We start from the raw sequence: 14,630 nt of genomic DNA, 5'->3' as shown, positions 1-14,630 counted from the left end.
TGGTAAAATAAACTAATTGCGATTTTTTTTTAATTTATTTTTTCCCCAATATTGCGATTGCGATTTAATATGCGATTTTTTTGTTTTAGTTTATCCTCTTTTTTTCCCCAACAAAACGTAATGAATGATTTAAATATGACCAACACAATATTAGATACATTTAGTGTAAAATATTCTTTCCCACATTTTACATTTTAATTTAACTGCTCATTACAGAAACAAGAACAACAAATCGGTGGCTTTGCCCCTGTGCATTTAAGTAATTTAAACAGTCATTGTAAGTATAAAATAAAATCGCGATATGATAAAACGCGATTTTCTAACTGCAAAGTGCGTGATTACTAGGGGTGGGGAAAAAAAAATCGATTTTTCGATTTCTCTCGATTCTCTCTAGAACGATTCTGTCTCGATTCAGAAAAGTTCATAATCGATTTTGTAATTAAAAAAAAAAAAAAAAAATTTTTTTTTATTATTATTTATTTATTTTTTTACACATTCATTTTGTGTTGAAATGCAAGCTGCATCGATTATTGCATTGTTCATTGAAAGTCATAATTGTGACAAGGGAAAGCTTTTTCTCTAATAAAAAATAGAGAAGGTAATTCATCTGTTGATTTTCTTTAATTATCAAACACAAAGTAGGAAGTGATTTGAGACTCTGAGTAGCAAACTCAGATGTTTTAAAAATCGACATGCATCGATAATCGTTTTATCGGTTTAGAATTGATAATCGATAATCGGTTTAGAATCGATAATCGGTGTAGAATCGATAATCGGTTTAGAATCGAATCGTTGACCACTGAATCGGAATCGAATCGTGAGGTGCCAAGCGATTCCCACCCCTAGTGATTACAACACGTTGCAGTTAGAAAATCGCATTTTATCATATCGCTATTTTATCGCAAATCAATTAATCGTTCAGCCCTAATATTGTGTAGAATTTATTTTCCAATAATTCTCCCTTCAATTCTTAAAAAATTAGATACAAATATAGCGCTTTTACTATTGGCCTGAAAGCTTGTGTTTTGGTCTTGTTTGACCATAAAACTATTTCCCTACATGTTAAGTGACCTACATCCATGCTTTAATGTGGATCTTCTTAAACAATGGCTTGTTTTTCCACTGACCAGTAGAGGCTGTTTTTATGGACAGCTCTTAACATTATGGACCCCTGAACCTTCCCCCCAAATTCCTGCCACTCTACTTTGTAGATGTTTCAGCCTGGTGACTGTGCCCTGGTGTCTGGCCCCGGTGGCTTCTGTCTCTCGCCCGTTAATGTCTTCCTCAGATGCTTAGTTTTGGGGACAACGTTTTCTTCTAAACGCGTGGGTGACGTGTTGCAGTTTCCACTCTCTTCTTACGGATCCAAAGGCTTCTCAATTGGACTTCTAAACATTTATATTTTCTTGTCGTGTTTTCTTCACTTAAGCATTTGAATCACTTCCTCGGTTTAGTCTTCACAGCCTGGCGGATGACCCCTATGTCCAGAAGGTCATCTCTACTCGAACCACTCATAGATAGTACCAAATTATGAGTTTTGGTCAGTTGTGGCAAGTGGCACTTTTGTGTCATTAGGGAATAAATATGTCTAAATAGTATTCATTTATGTATTTTTAATGTCTGCAGACGTCAAACTTATTTTGTCTTTGAAAATATACCAGAGCATAAATGTTTGCGTTACAAATACTGATTGGGAAAATGTGTGAGTAATTGTGGAAGTGGTGGTGACTTGAATGGTTGTTGTGGAGGAGCAAACAGAATGTCACCAATGAGAGGCATATGAGAGTCTTGTTGTTTGGATCAGGGTGTTGACTGTTGACCGATGTGCATACCTCCTATATCGGTGAATGTATTGGATGAGAGCCCATTCGTGTGTGTGTGTGTGTGTGTGTGTGTGTGTGTGTGGATTGAAGGGTAAGTGTGAAGGATGCCTGAAGTGCTACCTGTTTTTCCCTGCCAGCCCTCCTCTCCATTTGTCTGGTTTCATCTGTTGTTCCCTGTAGTCCCATAAGTTTGGTTGTCGTTTTACATTTTGCATATATTTTTGTACCACATCATCTATTTGACTTACTCTTTCACTTGTGGAGGCTATGCACTTCCATTATATTGAACTAAATCATGTTTACTGTTTTATTTAATGGAAGGTTTTCTTTCTTTGTTAGACCACTTTCTTTTAAAGAGTGGAGGGGACTGCACTTTAATCCATCAGTTCATTGAGTGCGAGCGTGAGTACACTGCATTCTTTCCACTGCCTTCCTGCCACTCTCACTAAAGCCTTATTAACTGGCACAGGCCCTCACTAGGCAGCTGTCGATCTCAGAGCTCTCTTATCAAACACTGGGGACACTATGTGGAGAGTAGCATGAAGAGTTTCTTTCTTTTAAAGTTTGAAGAGGAAAAAAGGTGCATCAGTGTGCTTTGAATAATCCACATAACCTTTTCAGAACAAGCACTTTTTTTTGTCTCGTGTTGTAGACCAGTGATTCTCAAGTGGTGGGTCACAACCCAAAAGGGTGTTGCAGAATCGTTCTGAATGGGTTGCACAGTGTGTGGTCCTTCAGAACTTTAATGACTTCTGTAGGAAATATATGTAACTTTTTATTTTGAAATGGAAAAAGCTGAGTCTTCACAATTGTCATGCCTCAGGGACAAAGGTCTGTGCGTGGCAGATCCATAGCCGAAGCGCCTGAGGCCACGTCTACACGGAGCCTGGATTGCCTGAATCCGGAAACATTTTTGGATCCGGTACCTTTTTTTTTTTATCGCGTTCACACGGAGCTGTGTCAAGAAAAATCTGTGTCCACACGGAGCCGCTGGAGCGGAGTGGTTGAATCCGCTGTAAAGACGTCATGGAGCATGCGCATAAAGTGACCGAAGACAGAAGTCGAGCTCCAAGATCCTAGTAATCTTCCGATTGCTGAACGACTTCTCTACCACCTGAAATCACTGTTACCACAGCACTCCAACAGGACTAGTTAGAATCGCGCACTTCGCCAATAACCTTTGTTTGTGTTAAGTTATCGTTTTGAAACTTCCGGTTATAATAAAAATATAGACTATTGCTGACACTTTTAAAAACCGGTTTTGAACAATGGTCTGATGCAAATAAATTAAACAGTGATAGATTAAAGTGTGGCTTGTTAATGTAATCCCTTTCCTAACCAGCTTCTTAACAACATCGATTTAGTTTATGTTGTTGCTGTTATAAAGTGATGCAGTGGGGTTAATAAGGGTTCAGGCTGAGGTTGCGAGGTGGGGCTTGGGGTGTTCATGTGGGGCAATGACATCATCGGGTTAGAAAGTGTGCGAATAGGGCGTCCACACGAACACGGATCCGTGGGCTCAAATCTTCCCACTCTGGCGACCGGACTCAAAAGATTGCGGATTCAGTGACCCAATCCGCCGGGTTCGTGTGGACGAGAGGCCGTTGCGACAACATTTCTTTCCGGATTCAGACAATCCAGGTTCTGTGTGAACGGGCCCTGAAGTGTGGGCTGGAGTAGGAATACTACACATACACACACACACACACACTCACTATTATAGGCTTCCTCACTCCCACTCGTAGTGAAAACCATTTATTATTAAGTGTGAGGGAATAGTTGCTAAAAGTTGAAGTGGAATCATGAATCCGTCCTCTGTCCCTAGCAGGCTACTGTAGATGACAATCCTCTGAATGAACGTGTTCAGGACCTCTCCCTCTTCCTTTACTACACTGATAATAAGAGGAAGCCCTTGCTCCATTGTGTGTGTGTGTGTGTCTTACACCTCTCCAGAGTGACGGAGGTGTGTTAGCCAGGGTTCATAGTTCATTACGCTAGTGGTCTCCAGAGTGAGGGAGGTGCGTTAGCCTGGGTTCATAGTTCATTACGCTAGTGGTCTCCAGAGTGTGACGGAGGTGTGTTAGCCAGGGTTCATAGTTCATTACGCTAGTGGTCTCCAGAGTGAGGGAGGTGCGTTAGCCTGGGTTCATAGTTCATTACGCTAGTGGTCTCAAGGGTGACGGAGGTGTGTTAGTCAGGGTTCATAGTTCATTACGCTAGTGGTCTCCAGAGTGTGACGGAGGTGTGTTAGCCAGGGTTCATAGTTCATTACGCTAGTGGTCTCCAGAGTGAAGGAGGTGTTAGCCAGGGTTCATAGTTCATTACGCTAGTGGTCTCCAGAGTGTGACGGAGGTGTGTTAGCCAGGGTTCATAGTTCATTACGCTAGTGGTCTCCAGAGTGTGACGGAGGTGTGTTAGCCAGGGTTCATAGTTCATTACGCTAGTGGTCTCCAGAGTGAAGGAGGTGTTAGTCAGGGTTCATAGTTCATTACGCTAGTGGTCTCCAGAGTGAAGGAGGTGTTAGTCAGGGTTCATAGTTCATTACGCTAGTGGTCTCCAGAGTGTGACGGAGGTGTGTTAGTCAGGGTTCATAGTTCATTACGCTAGTGGTCTCCAGAGTGAGGGAGGTGCGTTAGCCAGGGTTCATAGTTCATTACGCTAGTGGTCTCCAGAGTGTGACGGAGGTGTGTTAGTCAGGGTTCATAGTTCATTACGCTAGTGGTCTCCAGAGTGTGACGGAGGTGTGTTAGCCAGGGTTCATAGTTCATTACGCTAGTGGTCTCCATAGTGACGGAGGTGTTAGCCAGGGTTCATAGTTCATTACGCTAGTGGTCTCCAGAGTGAAGGAGGTGTGTTAGCCAGGGTTCATAGTTCATTACGCTAGTGGTCTCCAGTGTGACGGAGGTGTGTTAGTCAGGGTTCATAGTTCATTACGCTAGTGGTCTCCAGAGTGTGACGGAGGTGTGTTAGTCAGGGTTCATAGTTCATTACGCTAGTGGTTTGGATTGAACAGTTGTTAATTGGAGCCTTTCCCATTCAGGCTAATGTTCACATTGAATTATTATGGTTTAAGATTAGTTATTAGATCTCTCATGCCCCCCCCCCCTGTGTATTCATACTGCTTGGAAATGGATTCCGCTTCAGTCTTAGGTGAATTGATCATTTTTCAAGATTAAGGAAATTTGAAAAGTATCTTTCATCAAAGAAACATGTTTTTAGCTTGCTTTGCTTAGTTGGACGCTGAGTTGGGGGCAGTGTTATTGTCCTCAGAGTAATCAGCCTTGAAGACCTGGGCGTAAAACATGTTCTCCTGTGTTGTGCATGTCAGTAGAGCTGTAAGACATCGACTCTTAATTCTAAGCATGCCTTTACTCTAACGTGTCACTCTCCACCACCCCCTGCCTTTGGGTTTTCCATCTGGAAGGGGGTTTTTCTCTCACTGGCTTGCATGGGGACCTACACCAGCCTGACTGAACCACACTGCTTTCTTCTCATCCTTTTGCACATGAACGATCCATTTAAACCAGCAAGGAGCATCTTCACTGACATCTTTTTGCCATTTAGCTTGCAACATCAGATATGGCCTAGTTTGCTGATTTGTACGGATAGGTGTCACTAATATGTGTGCTGGTGCTACACAGTTTAAAAAGAATACATTGAGAGGTGGTGCTCATTTATTTTTCTCTGTCCTGCACAGCTGTGAAGCAGTTGAAGGAGGCAGTGGACTCCTCAATACACAAGTTGTCCAACTTCGATGGTAAGAATGTGCTTTTCTGTGTTGTCCAAAGCCTTTTTCAGGATGTGGTTAAAAACAGTCATGTTGCTTCATAGTTAAGATCTATTTGTTTGTGTATGTGTGTTCTCAGAAGTCATAGATGCACACCTCCAGAACAACCAGACTGCGGGTGACAACAGCCTGGCCAGTCCACTGAAAGGTAATTCTTGCTGACCAAACACTACCTGAAGTGCTGAGGTATTTATGGAAGTTTGCATTGCATCATGTATGAAGTCCTGTTTCATTTCATTTTACAGTGTGTGAATTGGTTTAGGTGTAACTCAAAAATGTATGTTTTCCTGTCAATGAAAGGGTCCTTGTTTTGTTTGTTTGGTTTGTTTTTCCATTTTTTGGGGGGTTGTTTCATAGGTTGTCCATAAACATCAACATTTCTCATCAAATGTCCAACAAACTGGAAGAAATGTTTAAAGTTTTATTGTCTGTATATTTGTCTGAATAAGAGTTGGTGGTGTGCCCATACATCCCCAGTTATGTCCCTGGATGGCTGAAGAGTGATCTATAGCCTTGGAGAGGATCCCTGGAGATGGACCTGTGTCTGGGAAGAAACTGTAGAAACACTACCTGTAGTTTAATTTTCAGTTTTTAGTTGCACGGTTTCTTTACAGTTATTGAGGTAAACACACAGGTCTATCTCTGTAGGGATCCTAACATTATAACATTATATAACATTATGAGCCGGACAGTGGTGAAAACAAGCGCTTTACTTTGATGCAGATGCTTGCCCCATGGGATTCCATTGTATAGCCGTTCTGTGGTTGCCGATTTATAGTATTCAAACTCAATACTGGACTGATTTTGATTTGTCAATTGTCCTTAGAAAGAAAAAAAAAACAAAGACCTACAAATAAGGCCTTCTTTCTAAGGTAACTAATTAGGTAGTTAAGGTAAGTTAAGGTAACTATGGGAATTTTCAACCTGGGCTCTATCACTTTGAACTACTGACTACAGTTTGTTGCCCATCCATCCAACAACATACCATTACATGTCCAGTTAGCTGCTAACATCCATGGATTTTGTTTTCACGATCACTAAGAGGGCACCCTACTGCAAATGTTGAAGTGGCAGTTGAACGGTAATATCACTGCTTTGATGCAGAGGTCAGTCCCAACCTTCAGTTTGCACCCTATGGAGATTAGATCCGTTTGGAATGAGACGGAGGGCTCCTGGAGATGTCCTGCATCTATTTGTGGAACCTTGAATGAAAGGAGCTCAGGGCAGGGCAGGGCAGGGCAGCGTGCAGAGGCTGAGGCAGAGGCAGAGGCATGCAAGGCTGCTGAGCCACTAATCCAACCTCAGCCTCGCTCGCTCGCTCGCTCGCCGACCGCTCTCTCCACCCTCCACCTGTGCGTGCTGCTCACACACACCTGTGCAGTATGGAAAAGATAATAGTGCTTCTCTCTTATGCTGGCTCAGAGCCAAAGCTCTCGGAGGAAAGCAGCTATATGATGCAGAGACTTGGGTCTTATCCGTAGCATTAACAGAGTGGGCCGAAGATTCTTAAAGGGGCAAATTAGTACCTGCACTTCGTGTGTGTGGAAGGCTCATTAATACCCTTGTGAAATCACCCCAATGCGTGTGTGAAAATAGAGCTGTGAGATGGGACCGGTCGTATAGACATTTAAAGCAGCAGTAAGGAGCTTTGGTCTAAAGCTAGTGAGCTAACTACCTTAAACGCATGCAAAACACATCAACCGCCTAGTTGGCACTGATAAAAGCTTGCTAACATGCTAACTGGTTATTTTTGGCGATATAGTTGGCAATGTCGTGCTGTGAAAGCTTTTCTTACATTTTCCCCGGGATGTTCCAGCACGGAACACAGAACCCAGAACCACGTGGTACATATCCTGGATGGGCTGGTGAGAATGACGCTTTTACGTTCGTGGTGTTTTTTATGTCGTCCACATGACCATATTCCATCAAATTGAATTTGACGCTGATGCCAAAACTAATTGCCTTTTAAAAAACAAATTGTTGCATACTGTTGCTTTAAATGTGTAGCCGCATGTTCTCATCCAACTCAAAGCCCCAGCCCCAGCCCCTACACACACACACACACACACACGCGCGCACGCACACACGCACGCACACACACAAAATCTTGCCCAGTCATGTGGTCAGCCACTGGTGCTGCAGCTGGCGTGGCAGCTGCTCCTGACTTCTCAATCCTGTGGGGATTTAAGAGCCCAGATTACACACACTCAGATTATCGGAGCGGAGTTTCAAAAACAAAATGCCAAAACTCTTTGCAGCTATACACATCCAGGCCTATGACATCATCTCTGCCATCTAGTCTCTGGTTGATATCTCATAACCTTAATTTAACATTCATTTTCAGCAATTGGGTGTGTGCCCATGATGGCATTATCTGCCCAAATCTGATCCTCAGACACCGTCTCTGGGGGGGGGGGGGGGGGGTTTATTATCTTTCGGGTGAAAAGGGTGTCGATGTTTAAGTTTAAATTAGTTTAGAGTGCACATTCAAAGCTATGAGGCTGTAAAACAATTCAATAGAACTGGCCAGGCACAAGTGTGTGCACACACACACACACACACACACACACACACACACACACACACACACACACACACACACACACACACACACACACACACACACACACACACACACACACACGCTCCTCTATGTAAAGTACCTATTACTTTCCGGTTTGAAAAAAAAAGCCTTTCAGGGCTGTTGAGTCACCTCGATCAGTGAAAAGAGCCCAGCCTATTTTAGCATGCGAGTGTGTCCCTAACCCCTCTGAGTGCCCGAGCGGAAATGCCCTTGTGTAGCCACGGTGACGCAGAACAAGAGGGGAGCCGAGACGCTTACACTAAAGTACACTATGAAGTGTTTTACTGTTGTTGCTCTCTTAATAAAACAACAAGAATATTATTGACTTTATTTAGCAAGGAAAACAATATTCGCTTGCATTTAAAGGAGTTCTCTGAGTCACTGAATGTGTTGGATCAGTTTCCTCCCCCCCCTGCCTCCTTCTAAATGGACTCTTCCAATCTGCCCCCTTTAGAAAATCAAATTGATGCTAAAGAGTCCGATATGTCAGACACGCTCAGCCCCAGCAAGGACAGAAGCAGTGACGACACTTCAGGTACGTCTGCCTTTCACTGCAAATTTGATTGGGAATTTTAGAATGTGTACTTTTGGTGATAATGTAAGACACACACACACACACACACTTACACACTATAGGAAAAAACTCACTAGATTTATTTGAATTGTTTATTTAAATTTCATTGTATAGCTTTAGTAATGACAATTTTAATCATATAACTGAAATATAGGGGGTTTATGGTCAAACAAAAAAAAACTCAAATTGTGCTAGAAGTGTGGAAAGGTTTTGAGGATGTTCATCTTTTTTTCTTTTCCAGACGGACAAATGGATGAACAGGAGATGAACGAGCCCCAGAACAGCGTGACCCTTCTCAAAGGTAAGAGATATATATACACTAGGGATGGGCATAATTAATCGACGATCGATTAATTGATCATTAAGAATTTCCTCGATGAAATTATTTTTTCATCGATTAAAACTAATGCATGTTCTGTTGCGAAGTGTGCGTGTAATTTATTTATTTTAGGGCTGTCAAAGTTAACGCGTTATTCTATGAGATTATTGTGGCGGAGATTAATGCAATCAAATATTTGAACGCAGTTAACGCAACTTTGTTTACTTCCGGTGCGCGTTGACCCATGGCACGAAACCGCCCCTTGTCTGCAGTCAGTTAGATAGAAGAGACCGAGACGGTAGTTGAAGATGGAGAGAGCTGAGGGATTGTTGGGCGGAAAGTTTCTGTTTAAGAGGCAAAATGACAGAACAATCGACAAAACTAAAGTTGTATGTAGCATTTGTCAAGCTGAATGTAGCTATCACAGAAGCAGCTCGTGTTTAAGTTATCACCTTAATGCAAAGCACCCGACAGAAAGCAGTCCCAGGTTAGATGGTCGCCAACCACCACTCCACGACTTCTCTAGGAAATTAACTAGACCAGTCCGTGAAAAGGTTACCAACGCTGTAGCAGTTTAGGTTGCGGGTGACTGTCGGCCCATCAACATAGTTGAAGACGGTGGGCTGACTGAGGTGATTCGAATTGCTTCAGGGGACAATTCTTACGATTTACCGTCGAGGGGCACCATTGTGTCTCGCATACATTCCTTGGCTGATGGCGAGAGATCACGAAAAAAATACAATTAAACAACAGTGTCTAAAATACACGCTTTCTGAAGTGATTACTCGTTAATTTATAAGATTTAGTCTTTAGAAGAAAACAAACTTTTAATCACGATGAATCTAGATGAATGAATTTCAAAATGTGAGATTAATTAGTTAGAGAGAAAAAAAAACGAAGGTCAGTTGTGTTTATGAGCACCGGCTTCTAGTTGTCGGCTCCGCTGCTTAAGAGTACAGCAGCGCATATTTTCAAGTGTAACCATTGAACGGATCCCGTTTAACTGCCTCAAGAGTTGTCCATCTTGTAAGTTTAACTGCCGCAAGAGTTGTTCATCTTGTAATAAATATCTCAATGAGGAAACACGCTGTGTTTTTTCTATTTTCACTGCATTTTAATATAGCCTATAAATAGTGAATTTTAATATAAAAATATTAATGATTAATCGAAAATCGATCGTTAATTCTCCCGACGATCGATTAAGACAATTTAATCGAATGCCCATCCCTAATATACACACACACACACACACACACACACACACACACACACACACACACACACACACACACTGTAGTTCCTCCTGAGGACTTCAAATTGCTGTCATTGTTGGACTGAAATGTTCGAAGTATATCCAGCATAACTGTGTGGTGTGTGTGTGTGTGTGTGTGATGTGTTAGTTTAGGAGCTGTTCAGTTGTAGAGAATAAGTTGCCCTCCTACTGGCTATGGCCTGGTGCCACAGGGCTCATTAGGGGGGCATGTAGCAGGGTGGCGAGGCGGGTGCGGGTGTGGCACAGCCTGGCACTGACTATATAAGGCATTGTGTTGGGCATGGAGCAGGCTCCCAGGGCTTCAATCCTAGGGGGGTTCTTAGGATAAGGACATATACACACACTTAGTTCCAGTCTCTGAAACAGGTGTGTGTGTGTGTGTGTGTGTGTGTGTGTGTGTTGTAAAGACACACACACACACACAAGCACGTATGCCTTCCCACCCAACTCCCTCTTGACCCCAATAGCAGTTACACAATCAGTTCTCCTGGAATATTGAGGGTGGGGTGGGGGGGGGGGCTTTCACTCGGAATGTAAACCAATTAGAGAGCAATTAGGCAGGAAAGGCTGAAGGGTCTCTCTCTCTCTCTCTCTCTCTCTCTCTCTCTCTCTGTGAATGTCACTGTAGTTAGACAGAAGGTTCTGGATTTCAGGATGTTCTATTTTATCCTTTGTTGTTTTGTATGCTTCCAAGCATTCCATTTGTGGTATTGGGACTGTCCCCTCTCTCTGTCCGCTTGTTTCCGACTGTCAGAGAGGAGCCAGCTGTCAAACCCATTAGAACTAGATGAGCAACAACAGTGGACCTGGAGCAGTGGAGCTGGAGCAATGAAACCTGTAGATTAAGGGCTTTTTATCTTCATACAAATGGATCTTTAAAACCCTCTTTATAAGGTCGAACTAGGACCGGTATGATGAAAGGAAAGAATGATTGGAGAATAGAGATGGCAGTTGCCGATTTCACACCGTCATTTGTGCAAACAGGTCATTTGCTTTCACGGCTTTTTTGGACATTCCATTGTTGTCTAAGTATGATTCTAACTTTACTTCCCGAATCAATCCACGGCTCCCCATTTCTTCATCTCAAGTCTTTGTTTTTCGATCTTTGTTCTTAATTATTTCACCCTATTATTTAGTTGAACTTAATTGCACCCCTTTTCATGATGTGGAATGGCTGTTCCTGTGGAGTATTGACGAAGGAGCGTTAACCCAAAGTGCCCTCCACCTCTCACCAGGGTCTTTTTATGGTGATGATCAGTCCTCTGACTCAGCTCACTCAGTTCTGCTCCAAAGCTCCTAAAGCCCTTTCCCCGCAGCAGCAGCAGCAGCAGCTGCGGTCCTGCCCAAAACACCTCACTCATGCAAACTGTAGAGGTTGACCTGAAGGCAGGAATATCCTCTCTTCATGTTCTCACTAAATAGGAAGTTGGAGTTTATGATACCTGTGGAGAAACGACTGTATTGCAGTGAGGCATTTAGTCGCCCCTTCAAATCTGGTTGAACTTTAAATGTGGTTTTAATGTCCTCTACCTCATAAGCTGTTTGCTCTCATTGTATGTCTCTTGCAAGACGCCTTGGATAAACGTGTGCTAAATAGTTGGAACAACAAAGTTTTACAACAAAGTCTGGAATCGATGGCTTTAATAGCCTTACCATAGAAACCCGTAGCGGTCTAGTTCTCCATCAAAAAGGGAAAACAAGCTAATGTATTATTGTTTGACTTCTAGTTCAAATAAATGAGAGAAACTCATCTTAGCAGCCCCGTGTTAATGAATAGACTCTCTCCACAAAAAAAGGTCCTTGCTTGACACCAGTGATGCTAAATTAGAGTTGTATGTGTTTTTAGCATTTTAGTCATGCAGTACAGGGATGCTGAATGGGTTTCTTTTTTCAGTTGTCTCCATGTCTGTGGTCTGCGTGGTCTAAATTTAGACCGCAGGCCTGTGTGCTTTAGCCATCTCTGGACACATAGTTCTCCTCGTGCCTGTGTGCTTTAGCCATCTCTGTTGGACACATAGTTCTCCTCGTGCCTGTGTGCTTTAGCCATCTCTGTTGGACACATAGTTCTCCTCGTGCCTGTGTGCTTTAGCCATCTCTGTTGGACACATAGTTCTCCTCGCGCCATTTGTCATGCTGCTCTCGGAGAACATTTTTGGATTAAGTTCTGAGTTTGTTTCTTTGTCTTGTCAATCGGCTCTGGTGAGAGGTGACTCTGGTCTTTGCCAAAATGTTTAGGTCATCTCAAAGTGCTGACAGATCAGACTTTACTCGGGTGGAGCTGGAAAGGAAGTGGCATATTGGAAGCCCTGCTGTGTGTAGTGGCTCTTACCAGACTGTGGGGCCGCCACGATGCAGCCGCATCAGTGAGCGTGGGAGGCAGATGTAGAGGGGTCCACTGTGGCCTCATTTGTTAGATGTGCTCATCTCACTTTTATTGATGGTTGAGAAGTTTGCTCAAACATTGATAGTTAGGCTGCTTTTGCGCAGCAAGTCTAAGACGTACAACAGTGTTATGTCCTATTGGACTGCCCCTTCTGTGCAGTTACAGTACTCTGCCACAAGAGGGAGATCATGAGGTGTTTTTAGTTTGCGTTCAGCAATCAGATTGCTATGAAAATTGCAGTAAGCATACTGTGAGTACTCTTTTTGGACATAATTTAATTAAATGATAGTGGTTTTGGTGAGCATTATAATTTGAATCATTCTCTATATTTCCATCAAAATAGGCCAATCAGCCGCCACTGCAGACAAATATGTAAAGATAGACCTGTTTGTCTGGAGGAGCTTAGTCTTGACCTTTAGTCTTGATCTTATCTGTCTGCTTCACGCAAAAACTTGGAGAAAAATCACACTGGAGTTTTCTACAGTCTTTGTGAATTTTATAGCACTTACTCCTGGGAGACAGTAGCAGGTTTTTTATTAAATACTGGGTTTCCTAGGTGTGAAACATTTATATTGGCGCGTTTTAAACTTGAGCAGGAAACCATCTGGAGTTTATAAGGCCTGTCAGGCGTCTTTTGAGGTCGTTTGACATGCCTTGACATTTTTATATTTTTCCTCCATGTAAAAACATTGATCTCAAAGTGCTACATATCTTTTTATTCAGCACAAACTCGGCATCGATAATCTGAGAACAGTAGCAATGGCATTATTATCATTTTGTCAACTGTAAACACAGTTTTAAAAATAAAAATATTTTCAGAGGTGCTGAGAGATTTTCAAAAAACACACTTGGTGTTTGTGACGAAGACTTTTGAGCTCTGAACATTGTAGACACAAGTGTTGGCTACAAAGAGGTATTTAAAACATTCATCAGTTTCAGGTAGGTTGGTTCCTAAACCTCTATCTAAGCATCTCAAATAATTTCATGATATGCTGCACCAACAGAGCAGAGCTAAAAACAGACTACTCTGGATGTGCAGGCTGTGCATCACCTTCGAGAGAAATCTTAGGTAGAGAGAGCAGAGCTAAAAACAGACTACTCTGAATGTGCAGGCTGTGCATCACCTTCGAGAGAAATCTTAGGTAGAGAGAGCAGAGCTAAAAACAGACTACTCTGAATGTGCAGGCTGTGCATCGCTTTAGAGAGAAATCTTAGCTAGGCTACATGACTTGCAGAGCTGATAAGCTATTGAACCACGTAGCCTATTTATTTGCTTAGACATTGTTCTCTGTGAAAGCTAGGCGAATAGAGGAGATGGGCTATTATAGGTGACAAAGCCAAAACTACTTTTGTAGCCTTTATGAAGTTGACCATTCTAGAATAATTCAATGTCTACTCTAAACATCTGTGCACTGTACCACTTTGAAGAGAGTACAAAAAAAACTTTGGTACCCACAGGCTAAAGTTAGACAAATCACATTTGCAGAGTTTAGATAACCTATCTAGCTTACCTAGCCTAACCTATGTATATAACAGCATAACAAGCTAAAAAAAACATGAGCCATTACAACATGCCAAACGCCTAGTGCGATGGTTCAAATATTGAAATGTACACCTCCAGTTTCTCCTCAGATAGTAACTCAGTAGTGTATCAAGCTGTAGCTCCATGTTACACTACATCTCATTGTCCTCAGAGTTTAAAAGCTTGGGAAGAACAAAAATCTCTCCATATCCCGGTTAACACACGCGCTCTTTCGATGGAATTCCACATCTTCTACTATCTACTTCCAAATGTTAGAGCGTGGCTCAAAAAGTGGAGTTTTGTTGATGGTGAACTTTCTGCCGCCTGATCCGTCTCCTCCCTCAAAGCCATAGGTAATGACTGAG

The 14,630-nt window shown here is 42.5% G+C and overlaps 1 protein-coding gene across 1 annotated transcript in view; it reads left to right on the top strand.

Moving 5' to 3' along the window:
- Positions 1-14,630, top strand: part of slmapa (sarcolemma associated protein a) — a 65,359-nt gene that overhangs the window by 38,540 nt on the left and 12,189 nt on the right. Inside the window, exons 13-17 of the mRNA XM_031568503.2 lie at positions 2,163-2,225; positions 5,521-5,580; positions 5,690-5,758; positions 8,649-8,729; positions 9,010-9,069. Coding sequence (XP_031424363.1) covers positions 2,163-2,225; positions 5,521-5,580; positions 5,690-5,758; positions 8,649-8,729; positions 9,010-9,069 — 333 coding nt within the window. The remainder of the gene's footprint in view (positions 1-2,162; positions 2,226-5,520; positions 5,581-5,689; positions 5,759-8,648; positions 8,730-9,009; positions 9,070-14,630) is intronic.

The sequence above is a fragment of the Clupea harengus genome, chromosome 5 (assembly GCF_900700415.2).
Source record: "Clupea harengus chromosome 5, Ch_v2.0.2, whole genome shotgun sequence".
Lineage (NCBI taxonomy): Eukaryota > Metazoa > Chordata > Actinopteri > Clupeiformes > Clupeidae > Clupea > Clupea harengus.
This window is presented reverse-complemented; position numbering and strand designations above follow the sequence as displayed.